General features: G+C 42.4%; 2 protein-coding genes across 2 annotated transcripts; both read right to left on the bottom strand.

Moving 5' to 3' along the window:
* Nucleotides 1-56: 56 nt before the first annotated feature.
* On the bottom strand, nt 57-2,491 carry LOC121182711 (RCC1 domain-containing protein 1-like). Its single transcript, XM_041039383.1, has 8 exons — nt 2,178-2,491; nt 1,826-2,041; nt 1,556-1,721; nt 1,327-1,448; nt 1,120-1,224; nt 716-886; nt 588-617; nt 57-408 (listed from the first exon to the last, which is right to left on the bottom strand). Exons 1-8 carry the CDS (start codon nt 2,383-2,385, stop codon nt 251-253), a joined length of 1,176 nt encoding a protein of 391 aa, XP_040895317.1. The 5' UTR covers nt 2,386-2,491; the 3' UTR covers nt 57-250.
* Nucleotides 2,492-2,708: 217 nt separating this feature from the next.
* unc45a (unc-45 myosin chaperone A) lies at nt 2,709-10,368 on the bottom strand. Its single transcript, XM_041039130.1, has 19 exons — nt 10,220-10,368; nt 9,900-10,092; nt 9,239-9,414; nt 9,026-9,115; nt 8,734-8,901; nt 7,205-7,373; nt 6,889-7,059; nt 6,460-6,631; nt 6,059-6,359; nt 5,884-5,978; nt 5,593-5,734; nt 5,270-5,410; nt 5,030-5,157; nt 4,882-4,948; nt 4,660-4,773; nt 4,450-4,565; nt 3,845-3,962; nt 3,600-3,755; nt 2,709-3,475 (listed from the first exon to the last, which is right to left on the bottom strand). Exons 1-19 carry the CDS (start codon nt 10,241-10,243, stop codon nt 3,188-3,190), a joined length of 2,829 nt encoding a protein of 942 aa, XP_040895064.1. The 5' UTR covers nt 10,244-10,368; the 3' UTR covers nt 2,709-3,187.
* Between the last annotated feature and the right edge of the window lie 2,955 nt (nt 10,369-13,323).

Below are 13,323 nucleotides of genomic sequence, written 5' to 3'. Positions count from 1 at the left end.
TTTTTGAAATTTAAACTCCTATGATTTTTTTTTTTATATCTTTAAAGAAAATTAAAAATGTTTACAAAAACTGTTTAATTACCTGTGTTTTTTTATACAGACATACAAACAAATAACTTACTAGTAATAATATATATCACAAAATAGATTTAATCCAAAGTCTCCATGCATTTGTTGTGAAAATTTACACTTCCTGACATGTTGTCCATAGTCCACTGTTCATGTCTATCACTGGGATTTCACTGTGTTTTTAAGAGCGAGCTACTTCCTCCTTGATGACAGCAGCAAAAGTGTTCCATGTCCCACACACCACATCAACTACACGCATCTGCTGCTCCCTGAAGAACTCTACACGCTGGGGCTCATCTGAACTTAATAAAGTCTGGTGTCCAAGTTGGCCGTATTCACCTGAAATGGTAATAGAAGGAAAGACAGACAGGGGAGTTCAACACATACCAACCATGGGTCTTTTCATTACATTGTAATTTGATCGATGCTGCTACCGGCGGTGTTTTATTTAAATGTAAGATATCTGTGAATGAGTTTAATGTATGTAGGTGGCAACTTAGCTTCATACTCAAACTTACCCCAGCCCCAAGTGTAGAGATCACCTGCGGCTGAAATTAGAAAATATGAGATAAATATGACGATGGCATTGGCTTATCAAGAAATGTAAATCAATGTTACACACCCACTGTCAAGACCGATTCCTTACTTGTTACAGCAGCTGTGTGGCGGGAGCCGCAGCTGACGGTCCTGATTTCACATGATGGAGTGACATCCAGCAGAGCCGGGAATGCCTGAATCGATATGAATACCTCTTCATGTTTCTCTCCCTCTTGTGGCTCTTCACCAGGAGATGCTGTGGCATCTTGGCACAATCCTCCTGTACAGTCAGTGTAACTGTCCTATTATTACTGATAATATCACTCTTAAGTGGCTACTACAAGCAACATACATGAGAGTTATAGGGATGGTTCATCCATGAACGCTAAAGCCTTTCGATTGATAAATGGCCCTATAAGTAAAAAGGAATATAAGATTGATTGTGTTTGGGAGTGAAATGTCCCTTTATAGTATTTCTCAAACAGTGCACATTCCTTAAGGAAACAGACAAACCTGCTTGTTGGCTACTTTGCTGCTGTAGTGCTTTCCTCAGACCTCGTGATGGAAGTCCAAGCTGGCCACTCTCATTCCAGCCCCACACGTAAAGGTCACCCCCATCTGTGAAGAAAAGGTCACTTGTTGTCTTCTTTTTTTTTTTTTAACATCTCAAGTTAAGGTGCATAAGTCTTTTCACTGCCAACATCTTTGTGTAACATTTACCACTAATGCAAACAGAGTGCCAGCCTCCTGTAGCAACACGGCTCATGGGCATCCCCCAGAGAGCCTCCACCGCCCTGGGCTCGTCCTCAGAAGTGAGGCTTCCGTGCCCCAACTGACCATGACTGTCAAATACATGAAAGCACAAAAGATCAAGATACACGTTAGGTATGCAGATATGCTATTTCTGTGATTCCCAACAAAGACAGATGTGTCAGACTATTAGCTCTACCTGCCCAGTCCCCAGGTGTACACAGCTCCTGTGGCACAGAGAAGGATGGCATGCTCTCCTCCCAGGGCCAGACTCTTGGCTCTCAGGTTTGGTGATAAGGGGCGATAGAGGGGAGGTTTTGTGGCTATGTAACCCCCAGGGACCAATGGAAGATTCAAAAGGGGCCCTGGAGTAAAAAAGCAGCAAGAAGTATACTGTTGAGCTTCTGACATGTCATGCAGCATACTTCTGATTTCTATCAGCTGTATGAGATATTAAAATACACATAACCAGAGCTCTGTGATTGGGCTTCTAAGTCCATGCTCCATGATGGAGTGTTGTCTCTCTTCTGGAGGTCCCAGGACTCAATCCTTTCTGGGAAAGCAAGGGTCAAGTACGATTCACTGATGAAAGCATCTTTACAGCCGTGGCTTTCAACCGCCGAAACACCACAGGGCTCGGTGGAGATGACTGCTCCGAAACCTGCCAGGCACACACAGCTGTCACCTAACAAACAGAGAGCAAAAATAATACATCAGTTAAAACCTGTACATTAAGAAAGTGGTATTACAGACACCTTCTGTATAACAGGAGGGTCCAACCAGGGCTCACAGAGCTGTTGAAGTTTCTTTAACAGACTCACCATCCAAATGCAAAGATGCTCTTCGACTCCAGCTTGCTTTTATCTGACTGGTCTTCAAACAGCAGCCACTTCTGTCTACATGCCTGATGAGCTCTGTTGGGCTGCTCACTTTTACTTCCTCGGCGACGTCGCTGCCTGCTCCTTTAATTAACTTCTCATGGACACAAATCTGTCCAAATGCGTTGAAGCCAAATCCGAACCACCGCATTGAAAAACGAGTAAAACGCTTTACCGTTGTTTATTTCTCATAGAAACACTGCTGAGCCGCGCGGCGCAGTTAGCTGCAAAGTTGGAGCACTCGTCAATGTAGGAGTATTGGTGGGATTTACTGCGCATGCGCCGCTTTGGTGCCGCAAAATGACTCGTTAACGTTCAGTTTTTATCTCTACATCCACGCTATGAGAATGGGTGTACTCAGCAGGGAGGTGACAATATAGTTCAGATACAGAGATTTATTTAGTAAACACATTTAAAGCTCCGGGAATGTAGTGAGGTCATAACACAAAATAATTCAAACACTGCACACAGGTGAATTATATAAATGAAATGTTTTTATAGGTCCAACATTACAAAAATAAAAGAAAAAAAATAAAGTAGTGTGAGCAATGTAAAATAAAGTCAAAGTATATTTTGGAAATGACAACACAAGAGTGTATAAAACTGTTTTCCTTATTGGTCTTCAAGTTGATTATACACCTTTGCTGGATGTGCATGAATTATAATGAATACAATCAATGGAAAAGTAATGTGAAACAGCAGTCAAAGCTCATGTGTAACAAAATACCCATATGACAATCTGCTTGTTCTTACTTAACCTTTTTTCAATAAATTTCTTATTGCTTCTAATTATTTTTTGTTAAGACACATGAGTATTTCAGGATCAGCCTGTACCCGTTCAGACCAAAAACCGGACTTCCTGCTAAAGTGACATGACTTCATTGGTCCCATTTAATACTCAAAGCACTTTAACATTGCCAGGAGAGGCACATCCACACACAGCAGCAGTGTCTTCAGGGTTCAGTTCCTTCGCCCTTTTCCCTCCCGTCCCTGCTTCTGATGATACCGTACTCAATGGCCTTGTCCAGACAGTTCTGAGCTATCTTTGAGACCGGCTCTGGCGCGTCCTGGCCTCCCTTCGCCAGGACGGACAGGATCTCCAGAGCCTCGCTCTCCATGAGCGTCTCAGCCAGGCTCTTCTCTGCCTGAATCATGTTCTGGATGATGACCACTCCACGATGACGTAGGTCAGATATTTCACTAAGCAGCAGCGCCTGTATGATCTCTAACCAGTGGGTAGTCTGAGAAGAGAGGACAACAGGGAGTCATGTGAGCCAGAATATAAAACTGAGTCTTTGTATAATGTGACAGTGCTGACTTGTTCGAGGTGTGGGGGGCAGTGAGCTGCTGCAGTGGTGTGCTTACTGTTCCAGGGATGCGGGCGCAGAGCTCAGGCTGCTCAGCAGTCAGCATGGCCAGAGTTCCTGCAGCAGCTTTCCGCAGCCTCTCATCCTCCTCTCCACTGTAGAGCACGAGCAGCTTCAGGCGATCGTTCCCTGTTGCCAGGTACAGTTTCTGCACCTGAGGACGCACCAAATGCCCACAGCTGTTAGTTCAACTTTTTAATAAATATGTACAAAAGAGTCCATCATTAATAATATGTGTCTTACCTCTGTGCTTAAAACCAGATTACACATGCACTCCGTGGAAGAAGCTCGAACCAGGTCGTGCTCCTCAAACATGTAGCCTTCAATTTTAGGCACAGCCTTCTCTTTTATGATCTTTTGTCTATAAAACAATATACTTTATCAATACAGGCAGATACTCGAAACACTAATATAAAACTGTGATGATGTCAGAATAAGAGCTATAAAACTCAAGAAAAAAAGTGTCAAGTTATGAGCTGATACAATCCAAGAACACTAAAAAAAAATTTGTGTGTGTATACAGCAAAATAAAAAGCTTTCAGCAGAGACTTGGCTTGGGACTTAGGCTGAAAAAGCCAAGGCATGACTTGGACTTCCCCCAAAATCCGCTCCGGTAAAAATATCATTATAGCATTTTACTTTGTAGGAGTCAAACTAGAATATTAGAAGTTAAAGTGGCACAATGCCTTTTTTGAGGAAAGTGATCCTGTTAAGTTGTAGGGGGGGAAAAAAAAAAAAAAAAAAAATCAACCAATGTTTTGATGGGCAAATATTACTGTTATCATGATCCCATTTCAACTGTGTTTTGTACATGTATTCTTAGGAGAGACTTCCCCCTAGTGGCCAACCTGAGTCTGTCACTGATGCCAGCCAGGTTGGTGAGAGCCATGAGTGCCTCGAAGTTCTGCAGCAGGGTGCATTCAAGACTTAGAAGACTGACGAGTGGGCGCACCACCTCATAGATCTACAAAACATAAAAGAGAGAAGATTAAACAAGAGAACCTTTTTTTTTTAAATATATTTTTAAATGAAGACGTTTGATTACAGATTCTCCTCACCCTTTCTCCTGGAAAGGCAAGCTCTGGGTTAGATGTGATGGTTATTTTTGCCAGCGCCTGTGCTGCTTTGATTTTTCCTACATCTGTGTTGTCGGTTGCCAGTGGGATCAGAGCCTGTGGAGGAAAACAGTAAACATCATAAAGCATTATGTAAACCTTTGAAATCAAGGTATTCAGATAAGCACACAGGCTAAAATAAGTATAATTAGCTTGATGCTCTACCTTTCCTCCACCCTGTGCCACCACTATGCCTCTGTCTTCCTGTCGTTCCACTGAAGCCAAGAACACCCTGCCGTGTGTGAGAAATGGCATTAAGAGAAAATCTACAGAGACAACAATGAGTGAAAAAGACTTGCTGCCATTTTCCCACCTGGCGATACACTCTCTACAAGCGTCAGTGAGGGCTGGACTCTCCTGTTTGACCATACACACCAACGCAGACACCACACCAGCCTCCAGCAGCTTCACCAGCCTTTTCTCCACATAGGAAGGTGCATCCTGACACATGGAAAGAGAGACAGGTTCAGGTGAGCTACAGTGCAGCATTAAAGGAATATAGTGAGATGTTAGCTATACATGAAGAAAAGAAAAAGGAACGTTTAAGCAGCACCTTGGGGTGTTCCTCAGGAACATGCTGCTTAGCATATTTGGCCAGCTCCACCAGCTGAGGATCCGGCTTCTCCACATCATAGCTGTTGGTGCAATTCACTAATGTGGAGCCCACAGCAAAGAGCACCGTCTTATCCTCAGACTGCAGGATCATACAGAAAAACATGGTTGTCAATGCAATCCCACTTAACACATGATGATTGTCATGCTGGTGATTTCAAATACTACATAAAAATAAATATCACAGTAACCACTAAGACCCTTTTCTGAGAGGAATCTGACTTTATAATTGACTTCTACTGCAATTACAAACACCAGTCCAACCTTTGCTAGTTCAAACATGGCCAGCAGAGCGCTCTTGTCTTCCACTAAGTCCTCCTTCACATCAGCATCAAAGGTGAGGTAGGCGAGGCCTTCTACAGACCACCGGCGGGAAGTTGGAGGCAGAGACTCATTACACAGCCACCTACCAGAGAAAGAGATCCAGCTTGCTTCTTATTCTAAATCCAAAAAATCCACTCCTTATCTGTCATTTTTAGTCATGTTATGCAACCAATGTGGACCACAAAGGACACATTTCTCTTAATCTACACCCAGGTTTACAAACACACATACTTCCTGCACTGCTTGGCAAGCTTCAGCGTGGATCCCTCGGCAAACTGCTTCATGCTGAAATCAGTCCCTCCTGCTGATCCGAGCTTGCACAGACCCTGTGTAATAACCCAGAGGAAGGAGTTATTTTTATCTTTATACAGAGATGTTCTTTTCTCCAACTGTCTGCAGTACTTACCACTAGGGCTCTCACACGTATCCTGTCATTCTCGCTCTTCTTGTAGAGGTCCTTCAGAAGCGCCACTCCGTTGGCTGTGATGAACGAGGCTCTCTTGGCCTTGCCTGCGGCATGGATAAGAGCCTCCACCGCTACCTGCTGGTGAGTTACATCTTCGGAGGCACACAGAGAGATCACTGCATCCATCATTCCTGACATCTCCAGAGTTCTGTTACCCACGTCGCTCGGTCCTTGGAGGAGCACCGATACGGTCTGGATGGCTCGCAGCTTGCCTTCTAGGCCAGGTCGGCTAAAGTGTTGCCTACCCAGAAAAACATCACACCAGGAGAATTTGTCACAGAATAGAAATATTTTTGGCTTATGATCTGTTATGTTTTCTTGTGTTCATGTTTTCAACTCACTGAACATATTCTTCACATAGTTTGTTGAAGTTCTCCCTCTCTTTGTCACTCTTTAGGTCATCGTAGAGTTTGCTAAGCAAGACGGAGCAGCTCATGTGGGTGTTGCCTGTGAGAGGTGGTCCCTCTGAGAGCTCAGGGACTGTCCCAGCCACTTCCAGGATTTTCTTCAGCCCTGCAGGAGAACAAAGACTTCATTAATCTAGCTGCAGCGATGCCAGATAAAACTGGTGACTGAATGTTTGAAATGGGATTGGAATGGCTGGAGCCACAGCATTAGACATTTGAAAACACAGAACAAACAGTAATACTCCTCACGGCAGTGCAACTACAAGAAATGGAGATTTCTGGTGGAGGATTTATGGCTTGTTTGTTTCCATCAAATCATAAGGGTGAAATAATTATTTGATTACATGCAGGTGTGTTTCATACCCTGGTCTATCACCCATAATGTCAGGGAGTTGTCAGGGTTTTTCACAGACTTGCGGGGTACTTGTTTGACCAGGAGGTTGATGGCGCTGTCTCTGCCTGGCCCTGACACATTGGATGCTGGCATCATTCCCAAGAGATGCCGCAACATTAAGCGTAGCTCCTTGGAGGGTTCTGTGTCAAATTCACACAATCAATTACTGTTGAAAGCACAAGACAGACAGCTGATATTCACAAAAAAAAGGCATTTGTTATACTGTAGGTCAACTTTCATGTGTAGCCAGCTCCAAATATAAACATGATCAGAGTCCAAACTCACCAGGAAGTATGGCTTCATCTTTCCCTCTGATCTCTCTTTTCATGCCCTCCGTCAAAGCCTCAAACATCACCTGCAGCAGGTGGCAGGCAGCCAGAGACACAGTGGAGGCTCCTGATCCCATTACTGCGCACAGCTGCTCCATTCCTAGCTCATTCACTATAGCCATTGTCTGGGTATAAATAAAATAGATTTCAGCAATAAAAAGCAGCAAGGAAATTGATGAGTGTTACTTGCATGGTGGATATGGTCTCCTGACAGACATGGATGTAGATTTATATCAACATCTGCTGATGAACTGCGACAAAGCAGATTAACATGAATGCAGAAAGAAATGTAGTAAAATTAGTAGGAACAAAAGTACAAATAACAGGGTGATCACTATAGATACACTTCCTGTTCTGTTTGTTTGGAAGAAAGTTTACATACAGTGGGTATGGAAAATATTCAGATCCCCTTAAATTTTTCACTCTTTGTCTCTTTGCTAAAATCATTTAAGTTCCTTTTATTTCCTCATTAATGAACACACAGCACCCCATACTGACAGAGAAACACAAAATTGTTGAAATTTTTACAGATTTATTAAAAAAGAAAAACTGAAATATCACACAGCCATAAGTATTCAGACCCTTTGCTCAGTATTCAGTAGAAGCACCCTTTTGAACTAATACAGCCATGAGTCTTTTTGGGAATGATGCAACAAGTTTTTTCACACCTGGATTTGGGGATCCTCCGCCATTCCTCCTTGCAGATCCTCTCCAGTTCTGTCAGGTTGGATGGTGAACGTTGGTGGACAGCCATTTTCAGGTCTCTCCAGAGATGCTCAATTGGGTTTAAGTTAGGGCTCTGGCTGGGCCATTCAAAAACAGTCACAGAGTTGTCCTGAAGCCACTCCTTCGTTATTTTAGCTGTGTGCTTAGGGTCATTGTATTGTTGGAAGATGAACCTTCAACCCAGTCTGTGCTCTTAGGAACCTTAAGTGCAGCAGGATTTTTTTTGTAACCTTGGCCAGATCTGTGCCTTGCCACAATTCTGTCTCTGAGCTCTTCAGGCAGTTCTTTTGAGCTCATGATTCTCATTTGCTCTGACATGCACTGTGAGCTGTAAGGTCTTATATAGACAGGTGTGTGGCCTTCCTAATCAGGTCCAATCAGTATAATCAAACACAGCTGGACTCCAATGAAGGTGTAGAACCATCTCAAGGATGATCAGAGGAAATGGACAGCACCTGAGTTAAATATATGAGGGTCACAGCAAAGGGTCTGAATACTTATGGCTGTGTGATATTTCAGTTCTTTCTTTTTTAATAAATCTGCAAAAATTTCAACAATTTCATGTTTCTCTGTCAATATGGGGTGCTGTGTGTACATTAATGAGTAAAAAAATGAACTTAAGTGATTTTAGCAAATGGCTGCAATATAACAAAGTGAAACATTTAAGGGGGTCTGAATACTTTCCGTACCCACTGTATCTGTTTAAAAAAATGACTCTGAAAATATGCAATTAATATCTTTAGAAGACATTACACTTACTCTGGACTGGTGTCCTGTGCACAAACCAACCAGAGTCCTCAGAGCAGAGAGGACCACCTCCTCCTGCCTCGACAGAAGAAGTTTCTGAATCAGCTTCACTCCATCATTCCGAAAGATCTGCTCAGCTCCTGCCTCTTCTCGAGATAACACCACTAGATTCTGAGCAGCCTGAAATTGATTAACGGACAGCATTATTTTGGTACAATACAGCTTTATAGATGCATCATGATAAATGAAGAAAAGAGAGAATTACAGAAACATGTTAGGACTATGCCTTATGAGCCACCCTTACCTTCTGTCGATCTGAGTCTTTTGCAGAGGCATCTAAGAGGAGGGTGAACATCTGCTGCACACGTGCATCTGTGGAGTTTAGTTGCGCCGACTACAGAATCAAGAAAAAATACCCCAATTAGCAACTAGTAGTTACTAGTTACTTATAGTTACTAGAAGAACAAGTTACTTCAGTGTTGGTCTCCTTTCCAACACAAGACACCTGTCACATCACCTTCTGATGAATCTGTGCTCCTAGCTGTCTGAGCAGATCCTGGAAGGCTTTGTTTTTAGGTTCCAGCTGAGCACACCTCTGAGCATCCAGAAAAGCCTGGTCTAACCGACCGAGCTTCTGAAAAGCTTGAGCTCTTCGGAACCTGGCTTTCACATCACCTGGGTCAGTATCCAGAGCTGAAACGAGTGGCAAATGAGACAGTCTGTAACACTAAAGGGACAGTTCATCCAACAATACCCAGAACTGCTGTAAGATCAGAAGATTATTGCTTAACTACAGACAGTTTTGTGAGTGGTTTCTTCCATCAAAGATAGGACAGACAGGGAGTATACTTTGTTTACACCTGCATCTGTATTATCAGCTGCTTTATGTTTAGCTTTAGTAGTTTACTACACTAGTGCATTTAAAGCATTATAAACGACTTCTTGATCCTAGTCTATGGTGAGCTACAGCCCATAGTATGTCCAAGCCCTAGCAAGTCACAGTGAAACTATCTAGATGGACAAACCGCAAACCAGGTAAAAATATGCTTTACTGCGTGCTAAGGTGTACTGTCCGTTCAGTTTAACCCAAGATTTCCTGTAAGCCGTCGTGAAAAATGTGTGTTTTAACTCAGTGATCTTCTGAACTCTACAATATCCGCTGCAGTGATGTGTCCCACCTTTGGAGGCATCAGCCTCTGCCTTGCTGTACTCCTCCAGTTTGAGGTAACAGGCGGAGCGGTTGCGGTACAGCACAGCGCTCTCTGCTTGGCTGTCACTCAGCTTTAGCGCTTTGGTGTAACAGCAGACCGCGCCCTGCATGTCTCCTGCCTTGAAAAGGGTGTTCCCCTCCTCCTTCAGGGCTGCAGGGTCCTGGGGTTAAAGAGAAGGAATTGGCGACAGGGGCTCAGGTTGACAGAAAAAATGCTTCGAGCGAACGTGTGGATGTATGAAATCTGCTAAGCTAAAACGGCAAAGCAGCTAACTGCTGCTACCTTACCTTTTCTTTTTCGCTCGCACTCATCTTCGAGGAGCTACACACAAAACAGCGTTACTTAGAGTGGTGAATATGTAGTTAAATGTTCCTCTGCTTGGTCACAAACAGCGATAACTTCAGTCAAACATGTTACATCTCGCGACTCTTCCGGGTGTCCGGAGCACGTAGATGACGTTTACGTACCGGCCCCGCCCCCTCACTCACGCTCCATTACCATAAAAGGAAGAGAGCAGCAGAGCGTTTCTGTCTTCATCTCTGCTTTATTTGGTTATATTTTCATTGAGTGCTACTCTTCAGTCCATACAGACTCAGAGGGTTGTATCAGGCTACTCATGCAATAAAAGAAGAGGGCCAGCAATTAGAGGTTTTCACATGCTTTCAGCTGCAGGGCATGTTTTAGTGCTACAGGTCTAAACGCTTAGAGAAGAATGACTTAAACCTCTGCAAAGCATATTTCATGAGACATATCAAGTGTGTTTTTATAGGAAAAAAGAAAGACATGTATCACCCATCTTAGCTAGTGTTAGTGCTAGTAGTAATACAGAAGTAGTGAGGTCAAAGTCTTCCACCTACCAAATAAACATTTGACTAGATTTAATTTTTTGAAAAGATTTTAACATTTTTTTTCATTTTACGTTCATTTTTTGTTCTGTTACATCTTCTGTAAATGTGATTTTTCCTGCAAAAAAAGCACAGTGAAAAAGCACAGGCCAATTTCTCAGCAGGAAAGCACAAGTGTAAATAATAAAATCAATGACGGTTGCATTACATGTAGCTGCTTCAGTTTCAGGGTCCTGATATTTTGCATGCTGGCTTACTGTCATGCTGTCATGGCTCAATGCGACACTTGCATGGAACGGAGCCATCTTAGTGTTCTTAGTAACACCTGTGTTTTTCCTATTATGCCAAGTCAAAATGTCTGCTGTGAAAAAAAGGCTTTTTTCCCCAGGGGAAAGTCTTGTATAGTGTTAAAAAGGCTGCTTCAAAGAATTCTGCACTCTGCCAGGATTACAGTTTAGGGGGGAAAATACCAATTCATTTGTTTAAATTAAATGTAATTGTTTTGCCTGACAGTCACATTTAAAAGGAAAATCACAATCACCCTTAAAAAACCCACCATCTCAGATTTCTCTGAAACTGTGGAATTTAAGCTTGTCTTCAAGTTACTGGTTAATAGTTAATGCAAACTTATGTTTAACTTCATGCAACAAAGTAATCAGACACAACAGCTGTCAGACAAATACAGTGAAGTTACAACCACAATACTTCCAGCTGAAATACAGTACAGTGAAAATGGAGACATTCAAATACAGTGCCTGTACATCAACATTGTACTTAAGTACACTGCTTCAACAAATTAACAGGGGGATGGATTCATTTTATGAATGATGACAATTCAAAATAAATGAGATTGCAAATATATATATGTTTACATATTTATCATGTATCCAGCACTACCACTTTTTTGCCTGCATTGCAGTGTGTCACCACAGATGAAAACCACTAAAGGAAGTGTTCTGGTATGGTATTTCCTGCATCAGTCCCCTGGGGGACTCTCGTTTATGGGGACAGCCAAGCACCATTGTTGTGTGTCCTCTGTTGCCTCGGAGACAAGGTGCTTCCCTTTGGGCCTCATGCTCAGGTTAACCTGTTAAGACTCTCAAATTACCATGGCAGCTTTCTGCCTTTAGAAGAATATCCAGAATGGACAGTTGCTTTGTATGTCCTAAGGGCTGGGCTTGCTGTGAGATCTCATACAGATCCACAGGAGACCCACGAAGCTCAGTGACAGCACCAGGGACCCAAAAAGAAGAGCCCCAGTCTGTAATCAAAATTGAAAGCAGCTGTGTAAACATTTGTTGTCGTTATCACATCTTTGTTTTGCAAGAGATTGTGCTTTCAGAACAGGATTCTCTCATTGCTGGTGCACTTTCTGGCACCAAAACTATATTTTAAATCTGGAAATAACACTCTGAATCATCACAATTGTATGCGTCACTTTTAATGTTTTTGTAGAACCCACAAAAAGTTATCAGTCTCTTCTGACCAGAGCAAAACCAAAACAATACCATCTGTTTCTGTCACGTCCCACACAGTCTGCTAATTAATTATTGAAGTTAAGATCCTGTTTCCATAAACACATAAATAGTTCCCAAATGATCTTTCAAAAGAACACCTGCAAAGCATCATTACATTTTCCACACTGGGCTTCTCAGGTGTCATCTATCTGCACAGTGGTTGGCACTCAGTTAGGCTGCTGTTTATGCTTTGGTGACAGTCAGAACAGCTTGAGCCCCTCTTTGAGGTGGCTTAGACATGATCCACAGCCACACTCACAAAACGTCTTGTTTTCAAATCAAGTTATTCTTTGTGGCTTTCATTATTCATTCATTATTCTGTGTAGATTGGGAACGAGCAAAATTAGGGAAGCAAACTGGCTAGGGAAGCAAACTAGGACATATGTTTTGTCATGTCCCATGTTATCTAACTTCTGGACTTTTGCATTTTGGACTCTGGTCAATCTGAGCAGACGATTAAACAAGCAGTAATGACCTACTATGACTATGTGATTCTTCTTACTAATGGATTGATAGTTCAGTACAGGAAAATAACAGCCACCCACATATGACATTTTTGATCAGTAATGAAAGTTGAGAATGTATCTTTCCAGGCACAATTCACCAGTCACTCAGGATGATCTATAGACCTGTTTCATAAGAACAATGTCTTTTGTAGAATCACAGCCCTTGTATTAACATCAATATAAATCATTACAGCCTGATACTATTCTGTCTCTGCTGAGTGGATTGTTCTAGATATTACAATAATTAGCAATAACTATAATGGGTAACGGGGTCACGCCAGTAGGTGACAACGTGTTGTAAATGTCATTGAGAACGGATCTTTACAAAGTTTGAATCTACTCCTGGACAGTGACTGTATGTGCTTGGATGAGCATTCATATTTTTGTTTTTGTTTGTAATCTTTTTCATAACTCAACACAAGGCAGATACTCCGTCTGACTGAAGCCGCCTTGTACGTGAAGTCATTACTTTCGCACATATAATCATTCAGTCATTTTGTAAACTCATGCTGTGTTGCAGACA

Source organism: Toxotes jaculatrix, chromosome 5 (assembly GCF_017976425.1).
Source record: "Toxotes jaculatrix isolate fToxJac2 chromosome 5, fToxJac2.pri, whole genome shotgun sequence".
Taxonomy (NCBI): domain Eukaryota; kingdom Metazoa; phylum Chordata; class Actinopteri; family Toxotidae; genus Toxotes; species Toxotes jaculatrix.
The sequence above is the reverse complement of the archived record's forward strand: the minus strand, read 5'-3'. Positions and strand labels throughout refer to the sequence as shown.

Coding starts and splice junctions, on each gene's coding strand:
- LOC121182711 (XM_041039383.1), bottom strand. CDS start 2,385: ATGCGGTGGTTCGGATTTGGCTTCAACGCATTTGGACAGATTTGTGTC. Junction 2,042..2,177: donor AGCATCTTTGCATTTGGATG/GTGAGTCTGTTA, acceptor TCTGTTTGTTAG/GTGACAGCTGTGTGTGCCTG. Junction 618..715: donor CCACACAGCTGCTGTAACAA/GTAAGGAATCGG, acceptor TTCTAATTTCAG/CCGCAGGTGATCTCTACACT.
- unc45a (XM_041039130.1), bottom strand. CDS start 10,243: ATGAGTGCGAGCGAAAAAGAAAAG. Junction 5,979..6,058: donor TACGTGTGAGAGCCCTAGTG/GTAAGTACTGCA, acceptor GTTATTACACAG/GGTCTGTGCAAGCTCGGATC. Junction 5,735..5,883: donor CTTGCCAAGCAGTGCAGGAA/GTATGTGTGTTT, acceptor TTTCTCTGGTAG/GTGGCTGTGTAATGAGTCTC.